Source organism: Aotus nancymaae, unplaced genomic scaffold (genome assembly GCF_030222135.1).
Source record: "Aotus nancymaae isolate 86718 unplaced genomic scaffold, 86718_ANA_hifiasm-v0.15.2.pri h1tg000016l, whole genome shotgun sequence".
NCBI lineage: Eukaryota > Metazoa > Chordata > Mammalia > Primates > Aotidae > Aotus > Aotus nancymaae.
Window position 1 is genome coordinate 65430941 of NW_026988428.1, and position 14278 is coordinate 65445218.

The 14278-nt window shown below is 49.7% G+C and overlaps 3 protein-coding genes across 5 annotated transcripts in view; 1 reads left to right on the forward strand and 2 right to left on the reverse strand.

The window, feature by feature from the left end:
- On the reverse strand, window positions 1–6507 carry LOC105731203 (uncharacterized). The gene has a single exon (XM_012472873.3). It carries the CDS (start codon window positions 1607–1609, stop codon window positions 524–526), a length of 1086 nt encoding a protein of 361 aa, XP_012328296.2. The 5' UTR covers window positions 1610–6507; the 3' UTR covers window positions 1–523.
- Window positions 1–14278, forward strand: part of LPCAT3 (lysophosphatidylcholine acyltransferase 3) — a 254920-nt gene that overhangs the window by 63077 nt on the left and 177565 nt on the right. The gene's annotated exons all lie outside the window — the stretch shown is intronic.
- Window positions 1–14278, reverse strand: part of CLSTN3 (calsyntenin 3) — a 29505-nt gene that overhangs the window by 1478 nt on the left and 13749 nt on the right. For all 3 annotated transcript variants that reach the window (XM_012472871.3, XM_012472870.3, XM_012472872.2), the window contains 4 exons: window positions 9421–9647; window positions 8925–9095; window positions 7644–7789; window positions 7268–7403 (listed from right to left, as the gene is read on the reverse strand). In XM_012472871.3, coding sequence (XP_012328294.2) covers window positions 7268–7403; window positions 7644–7789; window positions 8925–9095; window positions 9421–9647 — 680 coding nt within the window. The remainder of the gene's footprint in view (window positions 1–7267; window positions 7404–7643; window positions 7790–8924; window positions 9096–9420; window positions 9648–14278) is intronic.

Below are 14278 nucleotides of genomic sequence, written 5' to 3' on the forward strand. Positions count from 1 at the left end.
AGAGCGCGGGGGTGAGCAGACCGTGGCCAGGCACCCGGCGCACTCGGACAGGGGGCTGGGTAGGAAAAGAGGCAGCCCGGGCCAAGGGAGTCCCAGGGCAGACCCCACAGTGCCCGAGAAGAGAGGAACACCTGGAGAAGCCGGAAGATAAATAGCCCAGCAGGAAGGGCAGGAGACGAAAGGGGAGGAAGGGAGCTGCTGCCAGGCAAAGGGACAAACACAGAGGGAGGCAGGTGTGCAGAGAGGCAAGGGCAGAGGAGGAGAAAGGCTCCCAGATGAGTGGCCCTATTCGAAGAGGACAGAGGGCAAGGATTTAAATCTGCCCGTCATCCACCTGTGCCTTCCCCAGAGACCACTCAGCCTAGGAAGGAGGTGCCAGTACCCAGTGAGGGAGGGGAGGGGCCCCACACAGGCTTGGCTGTGAGGAGGAGACCCAGGCTCCAAGCCTGGGCTGGCTGCAGGAAGAGGGCACTAGCACCTGAGGCTGGGGACAAGTCCAATGGGCACAGAACAGCCCCTTCCCTTACTCACCTGGACTGAGCTCTCTCCTGCTCCGTGACACCTCCCTTCTGGTGGGCTTGGGGCTCCTGGACGTCTGGGGTTTCTGCTTCCCCAACCTCTCCCTCTGAGGCGTACTTGCCTCCCCTGTGGCCCTCCCTTGCTTCCGGCCCTGCAGCCCCACTTTGATGCCCAAGTTCAGGGGGGCATGGACCCTGAAGGGCAGTGAGACACAGAACGGTGCGTGCACTCTCACACGGACCTTAGAGCTGATGGCAGCAAAGCAGATGTGCATGTACAGGTACATGCCCAGGAAGACCGTGTGAGCGCACAGCTGCACAAAGGTTGCCACACCCCATACCCGAGCCAGGCCTCTGCCAGCCTGCATGCCGGCCCACACCAGCCACCCGGCCACCTCCTCACACAGCGGGAGTAAAGGAACGCATCTGAGGGTCTCCAGCAAGGCACAGTAGAGCCATATGGGCAGTGTCACACAGCTCCCCACCAGCTGGGCAGCCCAGGCAACCCCCTGAAGGAAGACGTAGACACTACAGGCATGGGCCATGAGGGCCACAGAGCGAGCCGCCGTGAACACAGCCCTGCCTGTCTCCTGCACACACACACACAGCTCTCGGAGAAGCACAAGGATGCAAAGCAGGAAAGCCCGCAGCCCCAGGGATAGCAGGTGGAGGTAGAGACCCCACACATGCACCCCCAGGCCCAGGGCCCTCACAGGCAGCTGGGTCACTACTCCCCACATGGGTGCACCCCCCAGTCCACCGTAAATGCACAGCGGCTCCACCCCGGGCAGTCCCGTAGCTAAGGGACTATTCCATGCATGTGTGCCCCGAACACACACAGACCGGAAGTCACACAAGCAAGCCCCTAGAAACATACACACATCATATCCCAGCCCCGTACTCAAATTACCTATAGCCTGAGACTCATGTGTCAAGAGACAGAGCAGCGTGTAGAGAAGCCCACGGCCCAGGAGCCACCCACACCCACACCCTGCTGCAGCACCCCTCTTTCCAGCAGCCAGCACACTCAGCTGCCATGCACTCCAGGCCCAACCAGGTGTGTGGAGAATGTGCTCCCTGGCAGGCCACATACCTCCCTGAGGCCACCCTGATGGCTGTCTGCCAAGTTGGTCCCCATCCTGACCCGACCCACTGCCCACTTGAGGCCACTAGCCAATTACAGCAGACTCTGCTGGGGCATGCTCCCCGGACACTGGTTCCAAGGTGAAGACAGGACTGGCTAGATCAGTATTTCCCAACTGCCTGGGAACAGGGGATGAAGAAGGAGGGGACAGAGCTGCCTCTTCTGCCCATCTGCAGGAAATAATACCTCCCAGATCACCATGTCAACAGACCAGACCTAGGGGCAGTGCCTCCACTGGCAGATGGGCCCCGTGGCTAAGCCCAGGCTCTAGAAGGTGTGGCGACCCCGCCCTCAGAGTGGAGGCCAAAGCTGGTGAACTTGCTCTAAGCACACAACGATGACAAGCTAAAGCTGGTTTGTGCCTTAATCAATGCAGTGTCCCTCCGAGTGCCTGGCCTAATGAAGGAAATGACAAGTTGATTGCCAGGACAATAAGAAATGACCACAGCAAAGACAAAATGCAGACACTCTATCTACAAGCAAACAAGTCTGGTTAATTAGTTTAAGATGAGTCAGGAGGCCAGGGAGATGGGAGGATTTTTAAATTATTTACAGATAAAAATCAAGAATTTAAGAAGTACGGTCAACTTTACTTGCTACATGAGATCTCAGCAGTTAATTCTGGCCTTGATGACTTTCAGAGCCAACATTAAGGGGTGATTTAGCAAATGGCCCATGGGATTGTAAGGACACTGTTGAAAGCCCTCTCCACGGCCCCACAGAGTGCCCTCTTTATGAACAGCCTCGGGAGAGATGTCTTTCTGCTCACATCCCACGGCTTCTCATGAAATACTGTTTGGCTCCTATCACGGCTTTCAGAACTGCTCAGATTTCCTTTTGCTTTAGCTTGAAAGCAGCTCAGAATCAAAATTCTGGCCCATAGTAGCAACTGCACAGCATCTCATAGAATGTATGTGATGAGCTGACTTTATTCCCTGGCGTCATCTGAACCTTATTTCATCATTACCTTTTCCTCCTTACTTCCTAATTCATTTTCTTTTTGCCCTACTGCTTTGTAACTCTTTCTGCAAAGCTTCAGATGCTCGTAGGAAACAAAGGAGGGAAATTATTCTCAAACTTTTAAAGATCACATGGGATTTTTAAAAACCACTGATACATGGCTCCCACCCCCTAGACATTCTGGGGTGTAATTTAGGTGCCAAGAGTTTTTAAAGCTCCCCGGGTGATTCTGATAGGCATCGACATTTGATATGAATAGATGCATAATTCCCTCATCACCTTGGCTCACTCTTCTCAACCAAATTTATTCTCTCTAACCATAAACACCCCTAACCACCCATCTACCCCCAGTTCTCAAATTCTCATTCTCTCTCATGCCCGTCCAAATATCCCTTCTATACATCAGGTCCAAGCTTAAACTCTACACATGCCACAAAATCTCCCCTGACTGTTCCAGTTCACGCTGATCTCTCTTTGCCTAGTGCACTTAGATTTAGAGAGATGGGTCTCTGTCTCACTGGAGGGCAACGTACCTCTCTCTCACTGCTTCTGCATGTTTAGAATGGTTTAATATTGTGAAACCACAGTTCTGCAACACAAAGGGAGGGAACACCTGGCAAAGTCAGAAAAGGCACATGGAAGGTGTTTCATGCCCGGATGGCCCATCAGCTCAGGCATGTCAATCACCAGTGCCCTCAGGGAAGCTATAAACTCTGTGTCCTACTCAGGCCAAAATAAGAGAAGAGGTGGCCAGGCACGGTGGCTCACACCTATAATCCCAGCACTTTGGGAGACCAAGGTGGGTGGATCACAAGGTCAAGAGATCGAGGCCATCCTGGTCAACATGGTGAAACCCCGTCTCTACTGAAAATACAAAAATTAGCTGGGCATGGTGGCGCACGCCTGTAGTCCCAGCTACTTGGGAGGCTGAGGCAGGAGAATTGCTTGAACCCAGGAGGCGGAGGTTGCAGTGAGCCGAGATCGCGCCATTGCACTCCAGCCTGGGTAACAAGAGTGAAACTCCATCTCAAAAAAATAATAATAATAATAATAAGAGAAGAGGCAAAGGAAGACTGCTGCTCTCATCTGAAATCTGAGGGAAGCTTGATCAGCCTGGACATGAGCTCAAAACAAAGGATGGGGAGGCTGGACTTCACTGTGGGGAGGTGAAAGGGTGCCACTTACAGACACTGCTCCAGGGGCTGAGGGGTGACAAATGCTGCCTGCCAGGCCAGCCCATGCAGGACAGCTAGACACTCAGGGGAGAAGGTTCTGGGCATTTAAAACAAGAAGTCCCTCACCTGGGGCCTCATACCAAAGAAAGTAAGGATCGAGAATCTCACCAGTCAGGATGGCACCCCTATCTACCTTCAGCCTCATCAGAGTAGCAGGACCTAGTATCCAACCCAGAAAAGATTGAGTGCAATGATCCCCAATGAAAGATCTGGAGAAAGTGCTATTGAATCACAAGAAGGAAAAATATATACAGCTGCCCTCAAGAGTTTATTTAAAATAAATAGGTTTAGACATGCTAACATGTCTCTATTGACTACACACTGTGTGAAACTTCTTTGAACCTTTGCAGCTTGGTCATACCTCATATTCACCCCTCATCCCCACTTCCACCTACTTGCTATAGTGAATCACAGTAGAACACTGAAAAGGCCTCTGTTAAGTCCAAGTGCAGTGGCTCACATCTGTAATCTTAGCACTTTGAGAAGCTGAGGCAGGATGACGGTTTGAGCCCAGGAGTTCAAGACCAGCCTGAGCAACAAAGCGAGACCTTGTCTCTACAGAAAAATCTGAAAAATAGCCAGGCATAGTGTCATGCATCTGCTCTTGGGGGTGCTAAGACAGGAGGATTACTTGAGCTCAGGAGTTCGAGGCTGCAGTGGGCTATGATTACCACCACTGCTCTCCAGCCTAGGCGACAGAACAAGACCCTGTCTCCCACTCCCAAAAGTCTCTGCAGTTGTTTGCAGAGAGAGCAAGGAAGAAGGGAGCCAGTCCCAGAAAAAAGAAAACATAAGAGACAGTGTGGCTGGACACGGTGGCTCATGCCTGTAATCCCAGCACTTTGGGAGGCTGAGGCAGGTGGATCACAAGGTCAGGAATTCAAGACCAGCCTGGCCAATATGGTGAAACCCCGTCTCTACTAAAAATACAAAAATTAGCCACGCGTGGTGGTGGGTGCCTGTAGTACCAGCTACTCAGGAGGCTGAGACAGGAGAATCACTTGAACCCGGGAGGCAGAGGTTGCAGTGAGCTGAGATTGCACCACTGCACTCCAGCCTGGGTGAAGGAGTGAGACCCTGTTTCAAAAAATAAAAATAAAAAGAGAGAGAGTGTAGGTAGTGGTCACTGCATGAGGAGAGGAAGTCAGACTGAATCCTGGGGGCATCAGAGGAGCTGGCCTCAGTCAGAAAACCCTGGGAAGTCCCTCAGGGGCTCCCCCTAATTATGTTCAACTCTAAAGTAATGAGACTAATTTTTTTAAAAGCATCAAACATCTGGGGAGAGGGGTGAGGACCATGGTTAGTGCACAGACTGGAATCATGCTGCCTGGATTCAAATCCTGGCTCCACTTACTTTGTAGCTGTGTGAACTTGGGAAAGGCACTTGAACTGTCTGTGCCTCTGTTTTCTTGCCTGTAAAGGGGATAATTCTAGTATCCATTTCATTGTTTGTTTGTGATGGCTAAATGAGTTAATATGCGTAATTCCCCCCCCATGGTGCCGGCCACACTATGAGAGCGCCTGTGTTTGTTATCATTATTATTACATCACATATTGAAATAAGTTCTGTACTTTTACATAGTGTTCAGAGACCACAAACTTCTTCCAAGAAAGCACTAGTGGACTCCTTCGAGAATTGCCTTCAGAGCCTGTGACACAACCTTTTGACTTTTTTCAAAAGTGACTGATCTATGGCCTTTGAGAGTAGGATTAATGTTTAAAAACTTAAAATTATATTTAGAGCCAACTTTGGCAAAAGTGGATGATGAAGTTGAGTAACGCTGTCCAAAAAGTAACAAAACCAATGCGCCTCATAAATTGGCTCTGAAAGCAACTCTAAAAAGGGTTCCAAAAATCACTTTCAGGAACATCAGCATCATTTGCATGCATTTGTTCCTTAATAATGTGAGAGAATACTTGTTTTATAATATGAAGTGTAAATATCAGGTTACAAAGTAAGTTAATCCTAGCTTTCTAAAAAGAAAAAAATAGGCATAGAAAAAAGACTGGAACATAATATATCATATGATCAGTGGTTTCCTCTCCGATGGAATTATGGTTGATTGTTCTTCTTCTTCTTCTTTTTTTTTTTTTTTTTTGAGACAGAGACAGCATCTTGTTCTGTCTCCCAGACTGGAGTGCAGTGGCATGATCATGTCTCACTGCAGCCTTGGCCTCCCAGGCCCAAGCGATCCTCCTGCCTCAGCCTCCCAAGTAGCTGGGACTACAGGCACACACCACCATGCCTAGCTATTTTTTTATTATTATTTTTTGTAAAGACAGAGCCTCACTATGTGGCCCAGGCTGGTCTTAAACTCCCGGGCTCAAGTGATTCTCCTGCCTCAGCCTCCCAGTGTGATGGGATTACAGGTGTGAGCCACTGTGCCTGGCCTGATTTTTCTTTTTTTTATTGATATTTTCTTTTTTTTTTTTTTGTTTTGTTTTGTTTTGTTTTGAGACAGAGTTTCGCTCTTGATACCCAGGCTGGAGTGCAATGGCGCGATCTCGGCTCACCGCAACCTCCGCCTCCCGGGTTCAGGCAATTCTCCTGCCTCAGCCTCCTGAGTAGCTGGGATTACAGGCACGCGCCACCGTGCCCAGCTAATTTTTTGTATTAGTAGAGACGGGGTTTCACCATGTTGACCAGGATGGTCTCGATCTCTTGACCTCATGATCCACCCGCCTCGGCCTCCCAAAGTGCTGGGATTACAGGCTTGAGCCACCGCGCCCGGCTTTATTGATATTTTCTAGTTTTTCTATGATTATGCAACTCAAAAGTAGAAAATGAAATTGCGCCATTGGTAAAGGACCATGGCTGGGACCTTTGGGACACTGGCCAAATTGCTTTCAAAGGGCAGCACTCCATCTGAATGTAATGCTTTGCATATTTGCATATTTTGTTTTAGAAATAATCTTGTGACTGTGCACATAGCACATAATTATACATGTAATAGTATCAATCCTCTCCTTGGGGATGAGGACTGTATCTACCTTATAAATCATTTATATCATTTACGGACGGTGCTAGCACATAGTAGGTGCTTAGTAAATACTTGATAGCTTCACCCCAGAGAATTCCTGGTCCAGGGCTAATTTGATATTGCTTGGGGCTGGGGAGGGAGACATCATCGGGAATAACAAAGATGCCTAAACCCACATTGACTTTATGACTCCAAGCATATGCACCCCAAAATGACACAAGACTCATGTTCTTCACAAGGGAAAGTGAATGATCCAAAGGGAGAGAGGGATTGGTCCACAGCTGTCAACTGAGGCAGGTATCACAGGGAGAAGAACCCATTGCTCCACTCCACTTGTCCGCTCCCAGAGGTGGAGGGGGAGGATACCTGTCCCAACCCACTCCCCTGCCACCCACCCCTCCCTGTCCAGCCCCACCCAGGCTTACGTACTGGAGTTTCGGTGGGAGCTGGCCAGGCTGTGACCAGCCATCTCAGGCGGGGGCTGGTGACCACGGTGCAGGAACTGCTGGGAGCTGAGCACGTGGCTGGGATGGGCAACCCGGTTCATGCTGTGCAGGACATTCACCTGGGCAGAGGGAGGGCTCCATGGGCACGCACGCTTCTCCCCAGGTCCTCCCCCACCTCTCTGGAGCCCAGCCCCATCTCCGAACTACTGCCCCCATCTCCTTCTCCTCCACCCACTGCAAGGTCCAGCAGCCCTCCACGCTGCCATGCCCATGCCCACAAACTAACATTGTGAGTCCACGCCACCCCAGCTCCTTTCCAGGGGTGGGTAACTGCAGAAGGTAGGAGACTTTCTGGGTACCTCCACGATGAATTCATTGCTGGAGTAACGGCCATTCATTTCTGAGCAGGAAAGCCGGAATTTCCTGGCGTAGAGGGCAGCCCCGTGTCGCAGCCGATAACGAGCCTGTCTCAGGATCTCCTCATACACAGTGATGCTCTCCACCCCTGGAGATGAGGAAGCACCTCAGGGCAGGGGCCAGTGGAGGCAGGACCTGGGCAGGACCGTCTCTCCTGGACTCCCACCAGCTGACACCACACAAGCTGTAAAGAGGGTCAGACCTATCTCTGCAGAGGGGCAACCTGAGGTCAAAGGAAGAGATGCTCCTCTCCACCCCTGCCCGCTCTGCCTAACTAGGATGGAGAGACCAAGGCTCCATTTCCTGTTCTGTAGCTTCTGAGGAGGAACGGAAAGAAGGACATAAAGACATCTTGGGCCAGGCATGATGGCTCACACCTGTAATCCCAGCACTTTGGGAGACAGAGGCGTGCGGATCACAAGGTCAGGCGTTCGAGAACAGCCTGGCCAATATGGTGAAACCCCATCTCTACTAAAAATAAAAAATTAGCTAGGCATGGTGGCAGGCGCCTGAAGTCCCAGCTACTAAGGAGACTGAGGCAGGAGAATCGCTTGAACTCAGAAAGGCAGAGGTTGCAGTGAACCAAGACCATGTCACTGCACTCCAGCCTGGGTTACAGAGCGAGACTCCGTCTGAAAAGGAAAAAAAAAAAAAAGACATCCTGAAAGACCGAAAGGGCGATGGCAAGCAGGAGGGAATCTGAGAAAGGGGGAAACACAGAAGTCCTCAGTAAGCCCTGGAAAGGAGTGGAAATAGGAGGGAACTGGTTAGCTCCGTCTTCTCCATTCTCCCTCCTGGCTTCCTTTGGAAACTACCAAGTCATCACTCCCACTAAGAGATAAGCACTTCTTGTAAAGCTCTTGTTTGCACGTGAGATTAGTGAGCTATAAGACACAGATGACCAGCAACAAACAGCTAGAGGGTTAGAAAGCTGGGCAGAGATGAGCCGAAGGAGGAAAGGAAGGCGAGAAGCCTTAATGGAAACAGGAGTGGGATCAGAAACAGAGGTGAGCTAGGCTATGGAGAGGAGCAGAAAGAGCCTAAACCCAGCATACCTCCCCTAAGGACAATCTGGAAGCCAGAGGATCTTCCAGGCTGGGAAAACGCAAAACAGCACTTGTCCACATCCCTGGATGGGAAGGAGGACCCTCTGGGCTTCCCAGGTGCTCACTTATGGGTAGAGGCACACACACACAGAGGACAGGCCCTGAGGCCCCACTGACCAGCAATGGTGAGGTAGGCAGACGTGTTGGTGAGCTCCAGCCCTCGCTGCTGCAGGGAGCTTGTGTCCAGAAGCAGGCTTTCCCGCTCAGGGTCCAGGTCATCCCCCACCAGAGAAATTTCACAGCCGTCCAGGTTGTGCACAATCTCATCCGACATGCGTGTATCTGTCACTGGGTTGGGGAGAGTAGGGTCTGGGTCAGAGCCAAAGGGCCCACAGGGGCTCTGAGACCCAGCCATCGCTTCATCACCACTCTCCCTCCCTTTCCAGGGTCAGGGAAAGGGAAGGCAGCTGTCATTGTCAAGAATATCATTATGCAACAATTCACTTCCACCCACGGGTTTCCCACTTGCTTTCCTTCTTAAAGGTAAGTTGTTCAGTCAAACAAACACAGGATGGAGTCGCTTTCTGCTTCCAGCCCCAAGAGTTCTCCCACACTCTGGCTCCAGACACTGGCTGGTTCTCTGGATGGTGTTACTCCCCGGAGTCACCCTTACCTGTGCCCTGCCAACTTTCATCCTTTTTGGCCTCCACCTGGTGAGAGATGGAGCAGGTGATCTGAAGATCAGGGAACAAAGGGACCCCCTCAGGTCCCTCAAAGTCCACAGCTGGGCGGGCAAAATGGGCAGTGCCACTCAGCAGGATCTGGGGAGCATCGGGCTGAAGGACCACCACGTAGCCCTCCACTTCAGGGATGGAGACGCAGGACTCTTCACTGAAGCACCTATGTGAGAAAGGAGGAGAAGCGGCATGTGACCCCGACACTTCCTCCCTGAAAACCTGCATTCTGTTTCACTTTCCCACCCCAGCCTCTACCTCTATCATGGAGCATCTCATGTCAGGGAGTGGCAGGGGAAGAAGGGGTCATGCCCCTGCACCCCAACCCCCACAGCAGTTGAAGGGAGACATAGCCTTTCCTGGTAGGATGTCACCAAGGAAATGTCGATGACAGGTCAGGTAACCCCAACCTGTGGGTGTGATCACACCATCAATGCCTTACCCCAGGATTATGGAGTACCTATAAATCCTATTTCAATGAAAAATATAGCAAACTGAACTGACAAACATTTACATATACAGACACAGTTCTTTACCCAGGAGTTCAAAAATACATGAGATCAGTATACTATCTGGCACATATGCACCCAAATTATCCAACAATAAAAGTAGAGTGTGGACATCTATCAGAGGATGTCCTCCTCTTTGGTGAGTCTTCCATTCCCTTCAATATCGGGGAAACACACTTTGGTAGGTGAGATCATCTGACTACCTTGGACCTAGATCCACTGTCCCATGAAGCTTGAGGATCCGGGCACCAGGACAAGCTATCCCTAGAGGACTCTGCCGAGCCAGACCAACCAACAGCATAGCTGCTCAGGAGTGATGCTCCCAAGATCACTTTCAGCCCCACCTTTTACCAGTAATACAACACTTCACAATCTATAGCCGTTGCTAGTTTACGAAGCATTTCTCCCATATTATTTTATTATAACCTCATTTCTGTGCTGCAAAATAGGGATAAGAAACCAAAGCTCAGGCCAGGCATGGTGGCTCACGCCTATAATCCCGGCACTTTGGAAGGCTGAGGCGGGAGGATCCCTTGAGCTTAGGAGTTTGAGACCAGCCTGGGCAACACTGTGAAACCCTGGCTCTACAAAAAAACACAAAAATTATCCAGGTGTGGTGGTGGGCTCCTGTAGTCCCAGCTACTCAGGAGGCTGAGGTGGGAGAAACGCTTAAGCCCAGGAGGCGGAGGTTGCAGTGAGCTGATGAGATCATGCCACTGCACTCCAGCCTGGGCAACAGAGTGACAGAGTGAGACTCTGTCTCCAAGAAAGAAAGAAGGAAAGAAGGAAAGAAGGAAAGAAGGAAAGAAGGAAGGAAGGAAGGAAGGAAGGAAGGAAGGAAGGAAGGAAGGAAGGAAGGAAACAAGGAAAGAAAGAAAGAAAGAGAGAAAGAGAAAAGGAAAAGAAAGAAACTAAAGCTCAAGCATCTGGGCCACAAAAGAAATTATATGTCAGAGTCAAGGCTTAAAACATTCTTCTCCTTCCAAGTCCACTGATCCTTTTTTTTTTTGAGGCAGAGTCTCATTCTGTCGCTCAGGCTGCAGTGCGGTAGTGCCATCTCAGCTCACTGCAACCTCCGCCGCCTGGGTTCAAGCAATCTCCTGCCTCAGCCTCCTGAGTAGCTGGGACCACAGGCATGCACCACCACACAAGACCCTAGTCCACTGAGTTTTCCACTAAACCACAGGCACCATTTGGGGCCTGGGTTTGCACCAGGGAAATGTATCTATAAAGAATTTTCCCCACTTGAACAGGCAAACTTCACAGTGGAGTTAGTGATGCAGGAGCAGGGACTCTGATCCATGTGCTGGTGCTAATGGAAATGATTTTGCAGAGAGGAGTGTGATTATTAGTGTTACTGAGCATGCCCAGCTTGACTGCTGGAGTCAAAAGGGAGAAGGCATAATCTCAGCAGGCAGGATAAGCACAGAGCCCCTGGAGTTACCAATGCCCACGATGTGCTGAGTTCCTGTGCCACACGGAGGAGGGCCTATTACAATCTGCACTGTCATCCAGATAGGCCTAGGGCAAAGCTCCTTGGGAAACAATCCCAGATGATCCTGAAGGCAGAGGTTCCAACAGACATCCTCCCTTCAATGAGCAATGCTGGGCTGGGCTGCTGCTCTGAGAATCCCAAGGCAAATAGGAGGCCTGACCCAAAGGCACTGATGGTCTGGTAGTGAGATTAGACATGGCACACAAACATTAAAACAAAGGCAAAGATGGTCATCGCCATATGAGTGGAACAAACAAATAACCAGAAGAGTTCAGAGGAGGGAGAGGTTATTTCTGGCGAGGATAAGAGGAGGGTGTTTGGAAAAGGAAGGTATGAATGATCAGAGAAAGTAGCAACTGAGCTAGCCTTTGAAGGAGGGTAGAACTGACCCAGAGTGGATGGCAAGAAGCTTACTAAGGAGAGTAGGGGAATATGAGGCAGGAACAACCAGGAGGAGCCAAACGACTGGTGGCTTTAAATGCCATGATAAGATTTGGCTTTTTTTCTCTCTCTAATTTTTTAAAGACAAGGTCCTGCTCTGTTGCCCAGGCTGGTGTGCAGTGGTGCAATCACAACTCGCTGCAGCCTCGAACTACTGGGCTCAAGTCATTCTCCAACCTCAGCCTCCTGAGTAGCTGGGACGATAGGCATGCCGCCTGTTGATCATCCAGTCTGGTCTTGAACTTCTGACCTCAAGTGATCCTCCTGCCTTGGCCTCCCAAAGAGCTGGGATTACAGGTGTGAGCCACTGTGCCTAGCACATTTGATATTTTTATGTAGTGGGCAAGAGGAAGCCATGGACATCTTTTTCATCAGGGAAGCGTGATGATGAAAACTCAACTTAAGATCACTCACCCAGCCTCAGAGTGGAGGATAAATAAAATTAGAAGACTAGAGACAGGTCAGCTAGTTAGGAGGCAATGGGCCAGATAAGAGGTCATAAAACCTGGGCTACAACCGTAACAGCAGCAAAAGAAAGAGGAGACAGATTCCAGACACCCAGCACAGAGGCAGGGTCCAGGTGACTTGGCAACTGATGAGGAGTGGAGGATAGACAGGGAGGAATCAAAGATGACTCAGAGGTTTCAAGCTCTGGGTGACTGCAAGGACAGAGACGCCATTACAGAGAGAGCTCGGGGGAGGAGCTGGTTTGGGCATTGCAGTTGATTATTTCAGCATGAGCTCATTTGGTTGAGGTGCTGGCAGAACTTCTAGATAGAGGTTACAGGAAGCAGGTGGAAAGTCAAGAGCTGTGGAAAGAGAACAAAACTAGAGAAAAAGATGTGGTGTCCATCTGTTCAGGGGTCAGTGCCACAAGTAGATGGGCTTTCCAAGGAAGATATTTTTTTAAAAAAATTAAGGAAAACCTGCATTTAGGCCTTGACCAAATACTTGCATTAATTTGGCTTTAAATAGATGGAGGTCCAAGAACTGAAAACTGGAAGCTATGGAAGCCACATGGGCAGGGGACAAGGAAATGCATCAGGGAAAGCTAGTACCTGTCTGTCTCTGTTGCGTACACACACTTGTACACACACACACACACACACACACACACCCCTCTGTATTTTCTCCCACAACCTCAGGGAAGTATTACCACAGCATCAACCATGTAGTAACCTTAGAAATGGAGAAATGAAAACTCTCTTTCTTAATCTCCTGGAGAAAACATCAAGGCCCCTTCCCTCTACTAAAGAGACCAAAGGCAAGTTCCAAGCCCTTGGATGAACCTCTATGCTGGGCATGAAAAAGACAGGAGGAATTCAGATGAGCCAGTCAGCAAAGAGAATGTTAACTCCTCCCTCTGCAGAAGTCCCCCCTTGCAGAGCTCCACCCTAGGCCAAAAACCAGAGCCCTGCCTTCTGACATGGCTCCTGAGCATTGGAGGGGATGAGGCAATGCCTTGGCTTTTGAGGGATTAAGCCTTTCATAACTGGATGACAGCTCTTTAACAACTGGAGCTCTGACTGGGACATGATGGGGTGCATACTCAGCGATCAGCTGCACTCACGTGACCTTATTTGCCTATGACCTTCAGCTCTACACCTGAAGCTCTAAGCTTGAGGCCTGATAATCACGCCCAGTCATACTCTAGGGCTTAGAGCCCTTTCCCCTCTAAACTCACCCCTCCCAGGATAGGGGCAAGTTAGAGATGTTTATCTTCATATAGCTCACAGGGAATCTGAGGCAGAATCGGGGAGAGGTGTAGCAAGACTAGAACACAGAAATCTTGACTCCTAAATCATGTAATTCACCCACTAGATGGCAGTATCTCCTAAACCCGCTCTTAAACCACAGTAAGAGGTAAAATGCCTTCTTGTAATAATAACCAACATTCAAGTGGCATAAGCTAGCTGCTAGGCATTTGATCCAGATCATATCATGTAGTTATCATAGCAATTCCACAAGTTAGACTGTATTGCTATCAATACTTAACAGCATTTGCTCAGCGCTAAAAAGCTAGCAATAGACTCAGTGTTCTTAACTATCATCCTTTCATTGCCTCTCAATTGATCTGTATTTTTAAACATGTCATATATACTCAAACCTTGAAATAATCTACAATTTTCCTTTTAAAGACTCCAAAAATCATTCACTATGAATTCAGAGGTCAGTAAATTTTTTCCATGAAAGATTAGACAGTAAATATTTTCTGTTTGGGGGCCATATGATCTCTGTCCCAACTACTCAGTTCTGCCATCACAGTGTGAAAGTAGCCATAGACATATGCAAATGCATGGGCACTGCTGTGTTCCAATAAAACTATTTACGAAGGCAGGCAGCAGGCCAGAT